General features: G+C 48.4%; 1 protein-coding gene across 2 annotated transcripts; it reads left to right on the top strand.

Moving 5' to 3' along the window:
• The first annotated feature begins 60 nt into the window (after window positions 1-60).
• LOC133398252 (gastrula zinc finger protein XlCGF8.2DB-like) lies at window positions 61-9,498 on the top strand. 2 transcript variants are annotated; one of them, XM_061669881.1, is made up of 3 exons: window positions 61-362; window positions 6,293-6,709; window positions 9,083-9,498. In XM_061669881.1, the coding sequence occupies exons 1-3, from the start codon at window positions 332-334 to the stop codon at window positions 9,085-9,087; spliced, it is 453 nt and encodes a 150-aa protein (XP_061525865.1). In that variant the 5' UTR covers window positions 61-331; the 3' UTR covers window positions 9,088-9,498. The 2 variants fall into 2 exon arrangements, with proteins under 2 accessions (XP_061525865.1, XP_061525864.1); XM_061669880.1 differs by lacking the exon at window positions 9,083-9,498 and having other exon boundaries at window positions 6,293-7,729.
• The last annotated feature ends 10,930 nt before the right edge of the window (window positions 9,499-20,428 follow it).

The following is a 20,428-nucleotide window of genomic DNA, read 5'->3' on the forward strand; positions in this document are numbered from 1 at the left end:
TTTGTCCAAGTGAAGTCGCCGTAGATGGTCCGCTGAAGCGCTCCCCCAGCACACGTTTTTTTTGTTTTGCCACACGAGACTTCACGAAACACGTTTTCGGCCATTAGTTGTGAGTCCTCGACGCACGACGTCCAAAAGCAGTAAGGCGCAAGTCGCTGAATCTTCGTGTCCGGTTGAAGTCGTCTCGGTGCAAGTTGAAGCTTGTCGGCCTCGCTTCACTTAGCCTGCTAGCCGCTAACAAAAGCAGCGATCAAGTGTTGCCATCGCGATTGTGAGCAAGAAGACGAACGGGACATTTGGGGACCGGAAGAGCGACAACGCAGTCTGCGAGATGCAAAGTGGAATTGGCTTATGCGGAGCAGGTTCGTTCGCTTGGGACTCTCGCGTTTCGAAAAGCTGTTTCGTTTTTCATTCGGGCACCTTATGACGTCATATTGAGTATGACATGATCCGCATCGAATCATGTGTCAGATGCTCAGGTGAGGGCCTCTTGGTTGTTCCGAAGTGGACGCTTAAAACGAACCTTCTCCATCAGGCACGACCTGCTTGTTGTGCCGAGACACATCTTTATCACTTCTTTTTTATTTCTTTACTCATTCATTTGATTCTTGTGATTATCGCTATTTCGTACGTACCTCCTCCTTTTAGGTCTTTGTGTCTCAGTTGGGTTCTTGCATTGCCTCGTTGTTTTTATAGGATTATAACGTTGGTGTTTTATGTATTTTTGTAACTTTTATCACGTTTATTTGAATAAAAGAAAGGACAACAGAACAGTAAATCCGAAGACATTAGTGAGTAGCAATGTTAACACGACAATTTGCTTCAGTAATTGTAAGACTGAAATTACTATGGATAGAGAAAAAACAAGTCAACACAAAGTATTGTAAGAACATGTGCAGGAAATCAAATTCAAGTGAGGGAGAAAAAGAGCAGAGTAAATTAAAAAAAAAAATTAAAAACAATGGAGAAATCACAGCACACACACAATCGCCAGGGGATGACATACAATCATTGCAAGAAGGCACAGTGTTTCCCCTACATGGGCTTGGCTTGGGCGGCCCGAAGAATTAATTAGAAAAGATCAACTGAAATATCACACAGCCATAAGTATTCCGAGTCTTTGCTGCGACACTCCCGTGTTCAGTTTGGCTGCTGTCCATGTCTTCTGATCTTCCTGGAGATGGTTCTACGCCTTCATTGGAGTCCAGCTGTGTTTGAAGATACTCGTTGGACTTGATTAGGCCAAGCCGCACACCTGTCTATACGAGACCTGACAGCTCACAGTGCGTGAGAGTCATGAGGTCAGAGGAACTGCCTGAAGAGCTCAGAGACAGAATTGTGGCAAGGCACAGATCGGGCCAAGGTTACGAAAACATTTCTGCCGCATTCGAGGTTCCTAAGAGCGCAGGGGGTGCTTTTCAGCCGCGGGGACAGGACGACCGGTTGCGATCGAAGGAAAGACGAATGCGGCCGAGTACGGGGAAATCCCGGACGAAAAGCGAATCACGAATAATAAATAACGAAGGGGTGGCTTCGGAACGACTCCGTGACTGTTCTTGAATGGCCCGGCCGTAGCGCTGACTTATAGGTCACATGACAAAGATGTTACGGGGTCAGTTCAAATTCATATTTGCGTTGTTTATATGTTATGTAATACACGCACGTAACTACTGCACGTTTTCAACCATAGTGAAGCTAAAAAGGAGGTTTTTATGACATGTGAAGCCATAGCGAAGCGCGCCGACCACAGCGCGCTTCGCGCTATACGCAACGGCGGGCGACGTGTCGGACTATGAGGAGGAGGAGGATTTTGACGTAGACGAGCGCCCCGCTGAACTCGGATCGTTTGAGCCGGTCAGACGGTGACGACGACGAGCGGCCAAGTCGCAGCTGGACGACGGAAAGGGGGAGAGCGGCCGCTCGGTCCACGTGACGGCACGTCAAAAGCGTGTCTTTTGATACGGTCGTGGCTTGAAATATCGCCACCCCGGGCTGAACCGTTTGTACAACCGAACGCCACGCAAGAAACCGTCGCGACATCGTTAAACCGTACGACCACAAATACACGAGGACGGGAACGACGGCGCGCGACGCCGAACGAACGGGCTGTTTGGCCCGAAGACCGGAAGGCGCGAGATGAGATGCGAAGAGCGGAATGCGCATTCTCCATGATAGTTCACCTTGAAAGCCAATTGAGCATCTCTGGAGAGACCTGGAAATGGCTGTCCACCCCCTGTGTGTACATTCATGAGGGGAAAAAAACAACTTGATTTTAGCAAATGGCGTCTTTATCTCAACCGAGACACGCTACAACAGTACAGAAAGTATCATTTAAATGTTCCAATATCAAAGATTAGGAGACATGTGCAACATAGTCCAAACCTGAGTGCCAAGGCACATGAAGACGTTTATGAATTAGAAGGCAGTGTAGGGAGATGTGCGCGTGGGTGGGCCGAGGACAAGAGAGGTTGAGGGGGCAGAGCGGGCAGAGCGGGCAGCTTCCTAACAGCCTGATGAATAAAACCTTGAAGTCGGCTGGTCCTGGCCAGCAGACTGAAGAGGCTGTGAGATGGATGGGTGACATCCCCCGCTAGGCGGAGGGCTTCGTGGGTGAGGGTTAGGGTGCTGTTGTTGTCCCGTTGGGGCGCACTCGCAACTTTTCCTGCCGTTTGAACTTGTTGTGGGCCCCGTTCTTGCTCTCAACTCCAGGCGTGACCGGCACGGGTGCCGGGAGTTGCTTCTGCCAACAGATCAGAACCGATCGAAGCCGCATGGCCTTCTTTGGTCGGAGGGCGCCGTCGTGGTCCCGGGTCGCTCACGCACATGGTGGCGACAAAGGGGAGGGGGGGAGGGGATTGGAAGAGGAAAGCACAGAGCCTAGAACTGAATGCGGGGACTTTGAATGTTGGGACTATGACGGGAAAACCTCGGGAGTTGGTTGACATGAGGATGAGGAGAAAGGTTGATATATTGTGTGTCCAGGAGAGCAGGTGGAAAGGCAGTCAGGCGAGAAGTTTAGGGGCAGGGTTGAAATGATTTGACCATGGTGTAGCTGGGAAGAGAAATATTTGAAAAGAAGAGTTGGCTAAGAATGTCTCGGAGGTGTGAAAAGAGTATCAGATCGAGTGATGAGGCTGAAACTTGAAATTGAGGGTGTTATGTATAACGGGATTAGTGGCTATGCCCCACAGGTAGGATGTGACCTAGAGGTGAAAGAGAAATTCTGGAAGGAGCTAGAAGAAGTCGTTCTGAGCATCCCAGACAGAGAGAGAGTCGTGATTGGTGCAGATTGTAATGGACATGTTGGTGAAGGAAACAGGGGTGATGAAGAAGCGATGGGTACGTTCAGCATCCAGGTAAGGAATCTCGAGGGACAGATGGTGGTAGACTTTGCAAAAAGGATGCAAATGGCTGGAGTGAACACTTTTTTCCAGAAGAGGCACGAACATAGGGTGACCTACAAGAGCGGAGGTAGAAGCACTCGGGTGGATTACATCTTGCGCAGACGATGTCATCTGAAGGAGGTTACCAACTGTAAGGTCGTGGTAGGGGAGAGTGTGGCGAGACAGCATAGGATGGTGGCGTGTTGGATGACTCTGGTGGTGGGGAGGAAGATTAGGAAGACAAAGCCAGAGCAGAGAACCATGTGGTGGAAGCTGAGACAGGACGAGTGTTGTGCTGCTGTTTGGGAAGAGGTGAGACAGGCTCTCGGTGGACGGGAGGAGCTTCCAGAAGACTGGACCGCTGCAGCCAAGGAGATCAGAGAAGCAGGCAGGAGAGTACTTGGTGTATCTTCTGGCAGGAAAGGAGAGAAGGAGACTTGGTGGTGGAACCTCACAGTACAGGAAATCATACAAGGAAAGAGGTTAGCTAAGAAGAAGTGGGACACTGAGAGGACCGAGGAGAGACCAAAGGAATACATTGAGATGCGACACAGGGCAAAGGTAGAGGTGGCAAAGGCAAAACAAGAGGCATATGATGACATGTATGGCAGGTTGGACACTAAAGAAGGAGAACAGGATCTATACAGGCTGGCCAGACAGAGGGATAGAGATGGGAAGGATCTGCAGCAGGTTAGGGTGATTAAGGATAGAGATGGAAATATGTTGCCTGGTGCCAGCAGTGTGCTAGCGAGATGGAAAGAATACTTGGAGGAGTTGATGAACGAGGAAAATGAGAGAGAAGGGAGAGTAGAAGAGGCGGAGGATGGATATATGTATGTGTGTGTGTGTGTGTGTGTGTGTGTGTGTGTGTGTGTGTATATATATATATATATATATATATATATATACCCATTTTCTGAGCTGCTTCTCCTCACGCAGGTCGCGGGCGTGCTGGAGCCTATCCCAGCTGTCATCGGGCAGGAGGCGGGGTACACCCTGAACCGGTTGCCAGCCAATCGCAGGGCATGTTACAAACAAACAACCATTCACACCTACGGGCAATTTAGAGTCTCCAATGAATGCATGTTTTTGGGATGTGGGAGGAAACCGGAGTGCCCGGAGAAAACCCACGCAGGCACGGGGTGAACATGCAAACTCCACACAGGCGGGGTCGGGGATCGAACCCGGGTCCTCAGAACTGTGAGGCTGACGCTCTAACCAGTCGGCCGCCTATATATATATATATATATATATATATATATATATATATATATATATATATATATATATATATATATATATATATATAAATATAAATATATATATATATATATATATAGCAGCCATTTGCTAAAATCATTTAATGTACACACAGCACCCCATGTTGACAGAAAATAAACAGAATTGTTGACATTTTTTAACTTTATGAAAAAAGAAAAACTGAAAAATATGACACAGCCCTAAGTATTCCGACCCTTTGCTCAGTATTTAGTAGAAGCGCCCTTTTGAGCTCATACAGCCATGAGTCTTTTGGGGAATGATGCAACCAGTTTTCCACACCTGGATTTGGGGATCCTCTGCCATTCCTCCTTGCAGATCCTCTCCAGTTCTGTCAGGTTGGATGTTGAACGTTGGTGGGCAGCCATTTTCAGGTCTCTCCAGAGATGCTCAATTGGGTTGAAGTCAGGGCTCCGGCACGGCCATTCGAGAACAGTCACGGAGTTGTCCTGAAGCCACTCCTTCGGTATTTTAGCTGTGCGCTTGGGGCCATCGTCTTGTTGGAAGGCGAACCTTCGGCTCGGTCTGAGTTCCGGAGCACTCTGGAGAAGGTTTTGGTCCAGGATATCCCTGTACTTGGCCGCATTCATCCTACCTTCGATTGCAACCGGTCGTCCTGTCCCTGCGGCTGAAAAACACGCCCACAGCAAAATGCTCCCACCGCCATGCTTCACCCTTGGGACTGTATTGGACAGGTGATGAGCACTGCCTGGTTTTCTCCACACATACCGCTGAGAATGAAGGCCAAGAAGTTCTATCTCGGTCTCGTCATTTCTCACCATCTTGGAGTCCTTCAGGTGTAGGTGAAGGTGTAGAACCATCTCAAGGATGATCAGAAGAAATGGACAGCACCCTCGTTAAATTTGAGTCACAAAGTGAAGGGTCTGAATACTTATGGCTGTGTGATATTTCAGTTTTTCTTTTTTAATAAATCAGCAAAGATTTCAAGAATGAAGTTTTTTTTCTGTCAATCTGGGGTGATGTGCGTACATTGAGGGGAAAAAATGAACTGAAATGATTTTAACAAATGGCTGCAATATAACAAAGCGCGAAAGATTTAAGGGGGTCTGAAAAGCTTCCGTACCCAACGGAGAAGTGAAGAGCTCACTCTGTATACAGCCCACCTGTGATGGTGTTATAAACAAGGAAGCTCGAAAACCCATAGTGGCTTATAATGACAGCGTGAGGCTGCCGCTGTGAACTTGGAGAAGCTCTACTGCAAGTCAGATGTTTGTTAACGTCGGTGTCCCCGCCTGCTCTGCTGCTAGATGTGATGTGATGTTTCGACGTATTTGTCGGGCATCTGGGTTCCTTCATATTTTATTCTAGGCAGTGGAACCACTGGCGAACGTGTCTGTATGCTGGACATGGAACACTTTGGAAGCCTTTATGTTATCCTTTGCTGTTATTTGTCTTGACTATTACTTTTCTCTCTCTCTGTCTCCTTAATTTGTTTTTACTCTGCGATATGCATCCCCCTGGGTCTAAAATAAAGAAATGAAGGGTTAGGGTAAGACGAACCGGTTTGTGATGCATCAAAATGACCTGAAATCATCTTTAATTGCTGTTTCCATGAAGGGACAAAAAACAAATGAGATTTCACCCATGTGTCTTTGTCTTGTGACTTGCAGACGTCAGTGAACATCTTGGTCCCGAGCGACAGGAGCCAAAGTTCCTTCGCATTAAAGCGGAAATGGAGGATAAAGGGCCTCCCCGCATTAAAGAAGAAGAGGAGTTGGAGCCACCCCACATCAAAGAGGAGCCAGTGGAGGAGGAGGAGGAGGAGGATATCACCACGGCGCCATCGACTGGTGTCCATTTGAAGAGTGAAGATGATGGTCAAAGTGTGAAGAAAAGAGAGGCGGAGTTTCCAAGAAGCGGCTCAAGTCAACACATGACAACGGAAAGTGATGGAGACCACTGTGGAGGATCACACGCAGACGGCCTCTTCGCTCCACTATCAGATAGTGACAACACGTCACACTCGTCGGCCTATAATGATGATGATGATGATGATGATGATGATGAAGATAAAGAAGAGTCGGAAGGTGATATGACGTGTCACATGGACAACAAACGCTGGAAATGTTTTCATTGTGGAAAAACCTTTGCTTATAAGAGCCGTTTGAAACGACACATGAGAATACACACTGGGGAAAAACCTTTTGGCTGCACAGTTTGTGGTAAAAAAATCTCCTCAAAGCAACATTTAGAATCACACACAAGAACACACACTGGCGAGAAACCATTTGTCTGCTCAGTTTGTGGTCAAAGATTCTCTGATAAGGGAAACTTGAGATATCACACAAAAACACACACTGGAGAGAAACCTTTTGCCTGCTCACATTGCGGTAAAAGATTCTCTCATAAGGGACATTTAACAACACACACAAGAACCCACACTGGAGAGAAACCCTTTTCCTGCACAGTTTGTGGTCAAAGATTCTCTGAGAAGGGAACCTTAAAAGGTCACACAAGAACCCACACTGGTGAGAAACCCTTTTCCTGCTCAGTTTGTGGGCAAAGATTCTCTGATAAAGGAAACCTCAGAAGACACACAAGAACGCACACTGGAGAGAAACCTTTTTCCTGCTCAGTTTGTGGGCAAAGGTTCGCTCAGAAGACAAACTTAAGAAGTCACCGAAGAAAACACGCTGGAGAGAAACCTTTTTCCTCCTCAGCGAGTGGCCAAAGATTCTCTCAGAAGTATAAGGTTAAGACACACCAGCGTGTTGGTGAGAACAGCAGTGATCAATGAAGGGTTCGCCTGTAATCCGAGCCGGCTTCATCTGTTTATGAACCAAGGCTAATTCTATTCTATTCTATTCTAACTTCTTCAAGGCCTCCTGTGGACAAAAGTGTTGAGAAGGAGCACTGAAGCTCAAACACGTCGCAATACATCTGGTTTGTCCAATGTTTTTGTGATCTGCATATCAAATTAGCAAATAATTGATTGAAATAAAGAAGAAACGGACACATGTTGTCAAACTCTGGACAGGTCGTGTTTTGGCAGGTCTGTGGCTTTGACCTTTAGGAGGTTTGTTTTCATCACGTGATGTCATTATGGCGCCCTCTAAAAAAAACGTCAAACAATAAAACCGTGACTTGAAAAGGTTGTGAAACATGTCACGTGTGGTCCCCTGGAATTTGAAAGGCTTATAAAACTGGTACATTAAAGGGTTTTCAAATACTACAATTATCACATGCTGTAAAACTGGTACTTCAGAGGGTTACAAAGGCGTCACGTCGTATATAATCTGGCACTTCAAAGGATCACGCAAGGTCAGACGGGGTCACGTGAGGTCACGTGGTGTCATTGGGGCGAGGGTCATGCAAGGTCACCCCTATGACATGCCCGGGCAGATTTCTGGGGGAGAGCGAGAAGGTGGGGGTCACGCACAGACATGTTGCGAAATGCCAATTATTGCTTATTGATCAATTATGTCCTGCACGAGACTACGGCTTCGACTTCCGTATCGGGGGCCGTTTGCGCAATCAATTGAAGCGCTAGTGACATTTAAGTCCAGTTCACCAGTCAAAAGACACAAGAAAGTCACATGACCTCACACGTCGTCTTCCATTGGGCTTCCCGGGCATAGGCATCAGCACGAGATGAACCAGCCTGGCAGATTGTCGTGCCTACGTGGCCACCGTGTTGGCAAGGTCCCTGTTACCATGAAGGCAGCGGCCGCTACGGCACGGCGGACGACCGGTTAGAGCGTCAGCCTCACAGTTCTGACGACCCGGGTTCAATCCCCGGGCCCGCCTGCGCGGAGCTTGCATGTTCTCCCCGTGCCTGCGTGGCTTTTTCTCCGGGCGCTCCGCTTTCCTCCCACATTCCAAAAACATGCATGAATTGGAGACTCTTAAAAAATTGCCCGTCGGTGTGAATGCGAGCGCAAATGGTTGTTTGTTTGTATGTGCCCTGCGATCGGCTGGCAACCGGTCCGGGGCGTACCCCGCCTCCTGCCCGATGACAGCTGCGATAGGCTCCGGCACGCCCGCGACCCTACGTTTGAGTAGCATTTTTGCTCATCGGATCACCCGGTGTCGTATTTGTGGCACTTTAGTATTTTCGCATCGAGGCGCTGCGGGTCGCGGCACTGCTTGTGGTCCCAGCAGAACCGCGAAGACCACGTAACATCGGCGACAAGAACCGATCCGCTAGTACGTCTTGTATTAATTAGGAAGCGCGCCTACAATTGTCGAATTAGTTTCATGTTAAATGTATTCAGCGACGGAGCGATGTTAGGGATTATGTCACAACACAGAATGTAGAAACTGGGTTATTCAGAAATGGGCAATAAAAATGGAAAAATGATGTAGCGAATACTTTCCTGGAGGACGCGTTTGGGTTTAGTCTTTGAAGTTGGTGAAAAACAAAGTGAAACAGGCAATGAGTTGAGTCAATTCTTTTCCAGAATGAAAGTGCTTCAAGGATGAGGACGACGCTATTCATGTGGCACAGCCTGAAGCAGGCATCGGGTGCGGGTGCAGATGGGCCGAAACGAGGCAAAGGGCAAATTGCAAATGAAATTTGCACATCAACGTGTACTTGAGTGGTGGAAATAAATGTTTTTCTGCGTGACGAAAATGATGGGATTTTGCCTTACTGTACTCTTCAGAGTCATCGGGATTGCTTCATCTTTGTTAAAATCCCCCAAATTCTCTGCGGTGGCCCTCACACTCCTCCTGCAATGTTTTTTTCTTCTTCTTTTGATCACTTTTTTGTGCCTCTGTCCGAAATTGAGAATTTCAGCCTCTTCCCTCTGCGGAGGCAGTTTTGTACCCTCACCGGTTAAAATCTTGAACAGCCACCCATCCGTCCATCCATTTTCCGGAGCGCTTCTCCTCACAAGGGTCACGGGCTGCTGGAGCCTATCGCGGCTATCTTCGGGCGGGAGGCGGGGTACACCCTGAACCGGTCCCCATTCAATCGCGGGGCACATCTAAACAAAGAACCGTGCGCACTCACAGTCACACCGACGGGCAATTTAGAGTCTCCCGTTCCTGCATGTTTTGGGCATGTGGGAGGAAAGCGGAGTACCCGGAGAAATCCCACGCAGGCACGGGGAGAGTTTTGTTAACTTACAATCTTCTCAATCGATGCATTTGTTATTGTTCTTTTTATGTTATGACTGGTTTAAATGGTGTCTGTGTCGCAGGAGCAGCCCGCTTTACTGCATCCAAATCTACACTCGGGCGCCAAAATACAAAATAAAATAGTGGAATAGGGAAATTACAATGTCACAGCATCCGTAGTCACACACATTCACACGTGGAATGATAATACACACAGTTAGGGAGGATTCCAAGGAAGATTTCCACCTCAACACAGGAACAGATCTTTAAGATGTCGGTGAGTCGTAAATAGGCTCCAGCTGTATTTGTACGGTTGGTATCAAGTGTGGAAGTACGTCAGTATTAATAGTAAAAGATACTGAAGAAACATATTTAAGTTCATCTGCAATGCCCACCGTCCGAAAATTCGGTCGGCAAGCATATCTTTGCATCGAGCGTGATCATTCACGGACCTTCATTTCTATACGCTGTTATATTATGAAGCATATATACATCGATATCAATGGTTTCGTCTCAAAAACGTACTTAACGCTTCAATACCACTTTGTTGTCCGGTATTAAAATATACTCACTTTGAAGACCTGAGTGTTCGCTGAGCATGATATCAGGTTGACATTGTTTATTTTTAAGTATTTACATCGAGGCAGCACGGCCGACTGGTTAGCGCATCCGCCTCACAGTTCTGAGGACCCGGCCTAGCCCGGCCCCGAATCCCCGTAGCTGGGCGGGATTTCTCCGGGCACTCCGGCTTCCTCCCGCATCCCCAAAACACGCGTGGTCGGTTGATTGAAGTCTCTAAATTGCCCGTCGGTGTGAATGTGAGTGCGAATGCTTGTTTGTTTATATGTGCCCTGCGATCGGATGGCGACCGGTTCAGGGTGTACCCTGCCTTCCGCCTGAAGATAGCTGGGATGGGCTCCGGCAGCCCGTGACCCTAATGGTAAACGGTAAAGAAAATGCATGGATGGGCGAATGTCCAAGATTTGAACGGCTGAAATAGATGAAAAGCTCTACGGCTTCCCTCACCGCTGGTCTACCGACAATCCTTTGGGCAGTTTCGATTGTCCGTCGCAGTCGGAGTTTGTCCTTTTTTGTAGCGGCGCCAAACCGGACTGTGATGGAAGAACACAGGACCGATTCGACGACCGCTGTGTAGAACCGCCTCAGCGGCTCCGGTGGCAGGCCGTGCTTTCTCAGAAGCCGCCGGAAGTACGTCCTCTGCTGGGCCCTTTTGAGGACGGAGTTGATGTCGGTCGCCCACTTCAGGTCCCGAGAGACCGTCATTCTCCCGGGAACCCGAAGGTCTCCACGGTTGACGCAAGGCAGCCGGACGACGTGAGGGGCAGCCGTGGCGAAGGACGCCTCCCGAAGTCCACGATCACCTCTACAGTCTCGAGCGCGTTCGGCTCCGGGTGGCGTCGGCCGCACCGCAGCTCCTGTCGCTACGCGGACCCGTCACCGTCCTCGATGAGGCCGATGACAGTGGTGCCGTCTGCGAACTTCAGGAGTTTGACAGCCGGGTGCGCTGAGGTGCGGTCGTTCGTGTCGAGAGAGAAGAGCAGCGACGAGAGGACGCCGCCTTGGGGCGCCAGATATGCAAATAATGTGGAATTGGCCTGACAGAAATGTGACAACAAACTCAATATAAAGAATTGGCGGCACGTTGCAATGGAATTGTAAGTTAGCTGTTTAAGAAGTGGATGGCAAGACGCCACAGAATGCCGCCAAACCCATCATTCCTTTTGCTAGCCTGTCTATGGCGTTTTGCTTAGTTTGGCAGCAATCACCTCGCTGACTTTCCCAAGACAAAGCTGTGTGGTTGTTTGAAATACTCAACGTGTAATTCTCTTTTTTGTTTGTTTTTAATCTTAGGTTTGACAGTAAACTTCGACTGAGAGTGGTCATAAATATTTCATTTCATATGAATAATGTTTTTTTTTCCGGTATCCATTCATTACCACATAGTTTGCACTAAATATTGTTATCGTCCCAAAATACACATTGTAATGATTACATTTTTGGGAATTTAAATGTTGTTTTCCCTTCCTTTATCCTTGAATTGTCTCATTGAGAAACAATGAAATCTCTTCTTCCAGGGGCTCCCGGGTCAAGTAGCTCCCAAAAAAACAGGGCCTTCCTAATTTAGAGGAAACCCATCAAAACCAAAAGAACGTTAAGACACGTGTGCATTGCTCTGGTGTGATTTTGGCCCATTGCTCCACACAAGCAGTCTTGAAATCTCAAAGGTTCCGTGGGCTTCTTTTACGAACCTTGAGTTTCAGTTCTTCCGGTAGTTTCAAGTCAGGTGATTGGCTGGGCCATTCTAGCAGCTTTCTTTTGTTCTTTGAAATCAATTGAGAGTTTCTTGGCAGCGTATTTTGGATCGTTATCCACGCTCATTCCATTTTCATCCTCCTCCTAGATGGCAGCAGGTCTCGGCACATCTGCCCATTCATTCATCCTTCCTTCAAAAATGAAGGAAGGATGAACCGGTCCCATTTGCCGGAAAGCAGCCCCACACCATCGTGTTCCCAGCGCCGAACTTCACTGTTGGCATGGTGTTTTGTTTAGGGTGACGTGCAGTGCCGTTTCTCCTCCGAACGCGGCGTGCATTATGGCATCCGAACAGTTCAATTTTGCTCTCATCCGACCAGACTACGTTCTCCCAGTATTTAACTGACTTGTCCAAATGTTGTTCATCAAACTTTAGACGGGCTTCGACATGCTTTTAGGTATCAATATACACAGAGCTAACCAACCAATCAAAATTGCACACCACGTCTGGAAAAAATATCAGCTGATTTAAGACGCTGGAATAACTTGCCTATATCACTACCGGGAGGAATAGCCACAATAAAAAGGAAAACCTTACCTCCAATCGATTCTTTATTCTCAATGATTCACATTGAAATGGCTTCAAACATTTGATTCTGCTGTCATAAATATTTATGAAAAGAAATGTAAAAATAGAATGAGTTAATACACTCGTCCTCAAAAGTAAACAGGCGGGAGGCCTAAATGCTCCCAACTGGAAACACTATTGTTGAGCTAAGCAATGACAATACCTCATCAAATGGACGCACCACAATGAGGAGCATCGTTCTCGACTGCAACGACACCAAACTCCCATTTATTCATCGTGTTAAACTTCATAAATGCTTCAAGAACCCAATAATCGCATCCACCTTAACGGCTTGCTGGGAAAGTTTAGAATCTACGGGATCTCAATCAGCTCCCGTCCAGATTTCCACACGAATGATATCCCCCTTCATTTTAGTACATGGGAACAACATGGAATTGACCACCGACAACAACTATTTAACGATAATGTTTTTAGGACACGTGACGAACCGTTCCAAGAATTCCAAATAACCGGCGGAATGCAGTAAATCCAAAGCAGCAATTTAAAAAAGAATACCAACACTCCAGAGCACCCTGGAACTGCCGGAGTTTGTCAAGCAAATAGTGACGCTTGGTCCGCGAAGGAAAAGAAATCTCTCAAAAGTTGAGAAATTCATTTCATGCACTAAATCAATGCACTTGCCAATCACTAAATGGGAAGACGACCGCTGAACGGAACTACTGGATCCAGATATGTAACGATATGTTTCGAATGACCAAAAAAAACCTGAAAACCTAACCCTCTTACACAATATAAAGTGCTCCAGAGAACACACTTGACTCAGTACGCTATGCATAAAATGGGCGTCTCGCCATCTAATATATGCGCGCAATGCACCCAAAATACCCCAGACACCTATTTTCTCGCTGTATGGGAATGCACACCAATTCAATGGTTTTGGTCTTCGGTTACACATGAAACTGTCTTCTATTTTGAATTTCAGGATTCCACTTTCCCCAAGATTGTGCAGACTTGGCGACTTAAGCTTCGTCGACCTCCCGAATAAATATTCACAATCGTTACTCGTCGCGTTAGCTACCGCTAAGAAAACAATTCCATGAAACTGGAAAAACAAACACCGGGTGGCCAGTTGTCGTGGCGCCTCAGCGGGGCCGGCGGACCGCCCCGTGTCCCGTCCGCCGGGCTGCTCTCGGGTGGACTCCTGGGCCCGGTCCCGCCCCTGGATTGATCGGGTGGGGTCCTCAGCCACCGCGGTGCAGGCGCAGCATTTACAGTTCAATTCACTCGCATGTGTCCGCAGGCACACACCCCTGGGACCCTCTTCCGCTTATGTGGGGGTCGAATTACTTGGGTATCCCCTCACTCGCACTCTCGTCCTATAGACTTTGATAATTTACATGGTCACTCCCACCACTCTTCAGTTGTACAGCCGGGTTCACGACACTTGCTTCTTCTCCTTGTCCTGTCCTGTCCTGTCCTGTCCTTCCCTCACAGGGTGTCGCACTACTGCCCCATACAACACTCATATCTAATGTTTCATTGTTCCACATATGTAATGATTTACTGTTCTCCTCTTGTTTACAATTAGTGCTCTGTCTTTCGTCTTCTTTTCTCACTCCCCTCTAGAATCTTTGTTCTGTTCAACTGATCGACATTGATCCTCAATAAATATCAATTACAGGACCAAGAAACCACAACGGAAAACTCCACTGTGACACGGTAAAACTGTTACGCCATCAAAGGGATACAGATCCTCTGTTCTGCTTGACCCAACAGCCGAAAAGGACCAAACAAGAAGAAGAAAAACAAAGAACTCCATCCATCCATCCATCCATCCATTTTCTGAGCCGCTTCTCCTCACGCGGGTCGCGGGCGTGCCGGAGCCCATCCCGGCTGTCATCGGGCAGGAGGCGGGGTACGCCCTGAACTGGTTGCCAGCCAATCGCAGGGCACCTACGAACAAACAACCATTTGAACTCACATTCACACCTACGGGTAATTTAGAGTTGGCAATTCATCTACCACGCATGTTTTTGGGACGTGGGAGGAAAGCGGAGTGCCCGGAGAAAAGCCACGCGGGCACGGGGAGAACATGCAAACTCCGCACAGGCGGGGCCGGGGACGGAACCCGGGTCCACAGAACCGTGAGGCTGTGACGCTCTAACCGGTCGGCCGCCGTGCCGCACGAAGAACTCTCCGGCTAAAATTTCAGCCCTCTCATCATTGTTGTCAAATGCTTTGTCTTTGACGAAAGACATCAAAATCAACCCAAAAAAAGCCCAGAATTTGGACAGTTTTAAGCCAAAAAACGTGTTTTATTAGGAACCTTTGAGCCTTAGACGAGACAGCGGCCGAACATGGTTTAGGGCGACCAATTTTTGCGGTCGACGTCGCCGATTCCCCCCCAGCCGTACTTGCAAAGATGGCGAAGGAGGATTCGTCGAGTAATTACCAGGAGGAGAACGCTAACATATCCTGGTGAGACGGCAGGTAACGCTTACTTTTGCTTCGCGTTCAGCGGAACTGACTGGGATTTGATTGTACCGCACACGTAACAATCACGGTTTCGTGTGAAATACGCCCAACATAAATTTAAGCCAACAGTTCATTAAGACACACGTTCAACAAACTACGGGTAACGCAAACACTTAAACGATAGCGATTAACGTCCTTATCATGGAAAAAGAGTTCAGCCTTGCAGGCCGCGACGCGTGCCGGGCGGGAACCGCGCAGTGGCCGATCTCATGAAAGGTTTACACACAACAGTGATTTTGCGTCTTCACAAGCACCGCTGACAGATCCTTTCAAATCACAAAAAAAAGGCAGGTCCTCCAAAAACATGGACGTATCGAACACGGACGGGTTACTCGTGTTTCAAAGGCCCGCGGCGGCTTGGACGAGAGGCTGTCGTTCTGGACGGCGGACCCACGACGCAGGACAGGACAGGGCAGATGCACCGGCTCCTTCGACAAACCAGAGTGAACGTCCGTGCCCTATACTTCACCGTATCGTACAGGTAAGCGAGTGGGCCGAGTCATGGACCCTTCTCATTCATTTGGGGATCTGCGTACAAAAATGCACAAAAGGAGTTCTTGCACTTACAAAGGCTCCGAGCGGTTTTGTTTGTAAATACATGAAATATGTTTGAAGATGAGATCAAACGTATGCCGATCGATGTATAACAATATCAAGTGCTGAATTGTTGAGCATTTGTTTCACTGTTTGAATTTTCCTGCTATTGTGGGCGGGGTTAAAACGCCGCCCGGGCGTATACATTGTAACGCGAGTTCCCTCCCCCACGATATAAATACAAAGTGACGTCATTTTGTTTGGCCATGCTGCTCAGTTGTGAGTTAGCTGTGCTTCGCTTCCATAACGAGGCTTATTTACCACTCCAGCGTGCAGTTCGTAAGCTAACGACGGCTACACTCCGAAAATGTGTCTTCGATGGATGCCTCAGATTTTTTAAACTCCCAAAAATGTAGGAAATAAAAAGGCGACGGATTGACTTTTTACAGACGCACGCAGATGGCGAGCTGAACATCAACATGATAACCTTTCACCGGAAACAGCGCGGCTCGGCGGGCGACTCGACGCACGCGTGCCGATCGACTGTCTAACGACCCGGGCTTCCTCGTATCGTACCGCCCCGCTGTCGTCAGGCGCCGTGATCGGCGCTGACTCGATGTCACCAGCAACGTGGCTCAGTTGACGTGTGCTTATTTTTATGATTACAGTCCACAACAAGAAGTTGAGCCTCCTACCGTGATTTTACATCGTATAAGCCATGACCCCCTCGGTACGTTCGATTGCTTTCGGAGCATCCATTCGATACGCCCGCAGCGTCTGAGAGTTGAGAGGTGGCCCTTAGTCTTGAAACCTGATTTTATATACGTAGTCGTTCTTCTTCTTTTTTTTTTTTCAATTCAAATTTGGTAGGCTTTTTAACATTACTCTTCTCTGTGATGTGTCAAATTTACATTTTTTGGGCCTGCCTACTGCCACTTTCATGCACTTAGGGCCATATTCCCCCGTCGGCGCGTAAGTCTCTATTTGATGCGCCTGGCTTGCACACTTTCAAGGTGCGCCGATTCACCCGTAAGGACACCGTGAAGGAATTCCTGGAAGGCGGAGTTTTCCCGAGACATGTGAACGCCACTGACGTCCATCTGAATAATGTCACCCTTTCAATGTTAAATGAACCCCCGTAGAGGAAACCGAAGTTGGCGCTCGCCTGTGAGACACGAGCACCGCTCGTCTAGCGGGCTACTTAGAAGGAGCATGTGTTTTTGTATTCTCTAATCTCTATTAAATACATACTGTCCAATATGTTATTGAATCAGAATACTTTGCTTGTGACTAAACGCGTTTGGAAGGCCATCAATAAGAAAGCGATTGAGTCAGCCGTCGATCAGCATTGCCCAACGACCACACCGGCACCTGCACCTGCACATCACACGCACGCACGCACACGTGCGGTCAGGGTAGGCAAGTGAGGCACAGCCTCACTGCCCCCTGGCGGTCTTTTCTTTCCACTGCATGTGGATAGTAAACTGATGAACCTCACCGCACGTCACTGCTGCACATGCGTCACTTTGACACATTTCACAAACACCGACATCGATCAAATATAAACAAAACGATTCCAAATCTAAGACGCCATCGCACCGTCTCGATGACTGCAGTTGTTTTGAGCGGCGCTTTCAGACAAACGCTCAACCGCCATGCGGCACGTTTGAGGCGAAAATGCTGCTTGCGGGTGCATGAAAAGGAATTCATATGACATAACATGTTGACGGTCGGGACACATTACGGCCGTTGAACGAAAATAGGCCAGGTGTCCGTCAGCAGCCGTCGGAGGCTCGGAGCGCAGAAGCGAATCGAAACGGGCAATTTGATGTTTCGACTTCCCAGGGCACTATAGACTTGCTACAACCTTTGGAGTGCGCATGAGGACGAGCGCTTAAGTCGTCGGTAGAATACGAGTTAGGCCAGATATGAGCGGGAACGCCCACGCCTCAGGCTTACTCCACCCAAAGTGCGCACGTGGTCAGAAGGTAGGCAAATGATAGAAATGGACAGCAGAACGGGCGCAGAACTGGAGGCCTTTTTGTGACTTAAGCACAGGGGAAAATATGGCAGACGTGCGCATTTCTTCTCCATATTTAAAATGGCATCTTTGCCATACACCTAGCTAGGAAGTGTCCGTTCCTACATGTAAGCCCTCTGGTCGGGCTGAGGAACAATACAAGCAAATACAAATACATGGAGGAGAAACGGCAAAGTGTGATATCGTCACATAATACATTACATGACAAAATGTATGTCCATTTTATACAGGATTACACTTTTCCATCTTGCCCCAACAAGTCAAAGTCTACTTCAGTCAATTATTTGGTTATTCGGTACGCACGTCACAAAAACAATGGACCAAGCAGATGTATTGCGACAACCGTTTTAGCACAAGTGCTGCTTCTCGAAACCTGTCCGCAGGAAGCCTTGAAGAAGCTATATGGAAGACACTCATCCCTGATGAGGCCTGCTCAGATGAGAGGCGAAACCTTCAGTGAGCACTGCCATTCTCGCCGACACACTTGTGTGCATTCACATGTTGGTTCTGAGAGAATCTTTGGCCACAAACTGAGCAGGCAAAAGGTTTCTCCCCAGTGTGCGTTCTTCGGTGACGATTTACGCTTCCCTTCTGAGAGAAGCTTTGGCCGCAAACCGAGCAAGCGAAAGGTTTCTCTCCAGTGTGTCTTCTTGTGTGGCGACTTAGGTTTGTCTTATGAGAGAATCTTTGACCACGAACCGAGCAGGTAAAAGACTTTTCACCAGTGTGTGTTCTTGTGTGACTTTTTAAGTTACTCTTATTGGAGAACCGTTGGCCACAAATTGAGCAGGGAAAAGGTTTCTCTCCAGTGTGTGTCCTTGTATGACATCTTAAGTTTGTCTTATGAGAGAATCTCTGACCACAAACTGAGCAGGCAAACGACTTCTCACCGGTGTGTGTTCTTGTGTGACTTTTTAAGTTACTCTTATGAGAGAATCTTTGACCACAAGCTGAGCAGGCAAAAGGTTTCTTGCCAGTGTGGCTAATCGTATGAATTTTCAAGCTGCTCTTGTAGCCAAAGGTTTTACCACACTGAGAACATTTCCATCGTTCGCTATCAGCGTGACATGTCCTATCGCCTTTAGACGCCTCGTCAACATCGTCGTCTCCGGTGTGAGGAGAGCGCGACGTCATGTCGTCACCATCTGACAGTGGAGCTAAGAGGCCGTCTGCTTGTGTTCCTCCACGGCGGTCTCCGTGACCTTCTATTGTCTCTATTGGCACGTGTTGACTTGAGCTGCTGCTCGGAGGCTCCGCCTCTCTGCTCTCCTCATTTTGAGCTTCACTTTTCAAATGGACAACATCCAATGTTAACATGGTGATATCCTCCTCTTCCTCTTTAATGTAGGGCGGCTCTTCCTCCCTTTGGATGCGAAGCTGCTCTGACTCCTCTTTGATGCGAGGAGAATCTTCTGTCTCTTGATCGTGAGGGGCCTCTGCCTCCTCTTCTTTAATGGAGCAGAGCTCTTCATTCTCCTCTTCCCCTTTAATGTAAGGGGACTCTGGCGCCGGCTGCTCAGGGCGAAGATCTTCACGGACGTCTGCAAGACGCAGGAAGGAAAAACAAGTCTTATTTGTCGATTTGCAATCTCCTCAGTCCACTCGCTCTATGTTAGCCCCTCCCACCAGAGCTCTGATCGAGGAGAGCAACGGACGTGCTTGGAGCGTCATTGGCGCGTCACGCATCAATCATATCACAGCACGTCCGCTTTATGCTTAATGCTTAATAAAACCCCATTGAAAACAACACCGTCAATTCTTCACAACTGCACACGTCGATGTTTGATGGTCCAATTGAGATGCTCCTTAGTATGGTGGCGCGAGAACAACTTCTTGGCCACTGTCAGAGAGTCGAGAAGCTTTTTTATTCACACGTAAGAAGATAGTTTTACTGGCGTCAAGCGCGCAATGCATCCATCCATTTTCAACAGCGCTTATCCTGGTTAGGGTCGCAGGACGCTGGAGCCTATCCCAGCTGACTGCGGGCGAAGGGCGGACTACACCCTGAACTGGTCGCCAGTCCGTCGCAGGGCACATATAGACACGGACAACCGTTCGCACTCACATTCACAACGTCACTGAGTGGGAACTGAACCCACGCTGCCCGCGCCGAAGTCAAGCGAGTGTACCACTACGCCATCAGTGGCTCCGCGCAATGCATTGTGGGTTAATTATTCCTACCGAAGTGTGCGGTCAAAAACGGTCATACAATAGGACTGACTCGCTGAAGGACTTGCAATGCTCATCTCAAATATTTACAATGGAATGTGAGAAGATTCAGGTTTTTCTGTCGTCCGGACTGTGAGCTGGTTTCACGCACTGCGTGGCCGACGTCACGTGAGTAAGTGGTTCCGCCCCAGTCTGCCAATCCAGAGGCACTGTCCCCGATGTCCACGCAAAGTTGCAGAGGCGGGTCAAGCAGGTCAGCCCCACAACATCCAGAGCCTTCAGGAACTCCGGGCAGATCTCATCCACCCCGGGGCCCCTGCCACCGAGGAGCTTTTTAAATACGTCGGTGACTTCGACACCATCGATAGGCGTCGGACTCCGCTTTCACCTGGGAAGGCGCGTCGGTAAAATTGAGGCCTTCGAGGTATTCGGCCCACCGACTCGCAACGTCCCGAGCTGAGGTCGGCGGCGCCCCGTCCCCACTTTCCACAATATCGATTGCGGACTGCTTCCCCCTCCTGAGACACCCTGGATGGCGGACCA

The sequence above is a fragment of the Phycodurus eques genome, unplaced genomic scaffold (genome assembly GCF_024500275.1).
Source record: "Phycodurus eques isolate BA_2022a unplaced genomic scaffold, UOR_Pequ_1.1 contig_27, whole genome shotgun sequence".
Lineage (NCBI taxonomy): Eukaryota > Metazoa > Chordata > Actinopteri > Syngnathiformes > Syngnathidae > Phycodurus > Phycodurus eques.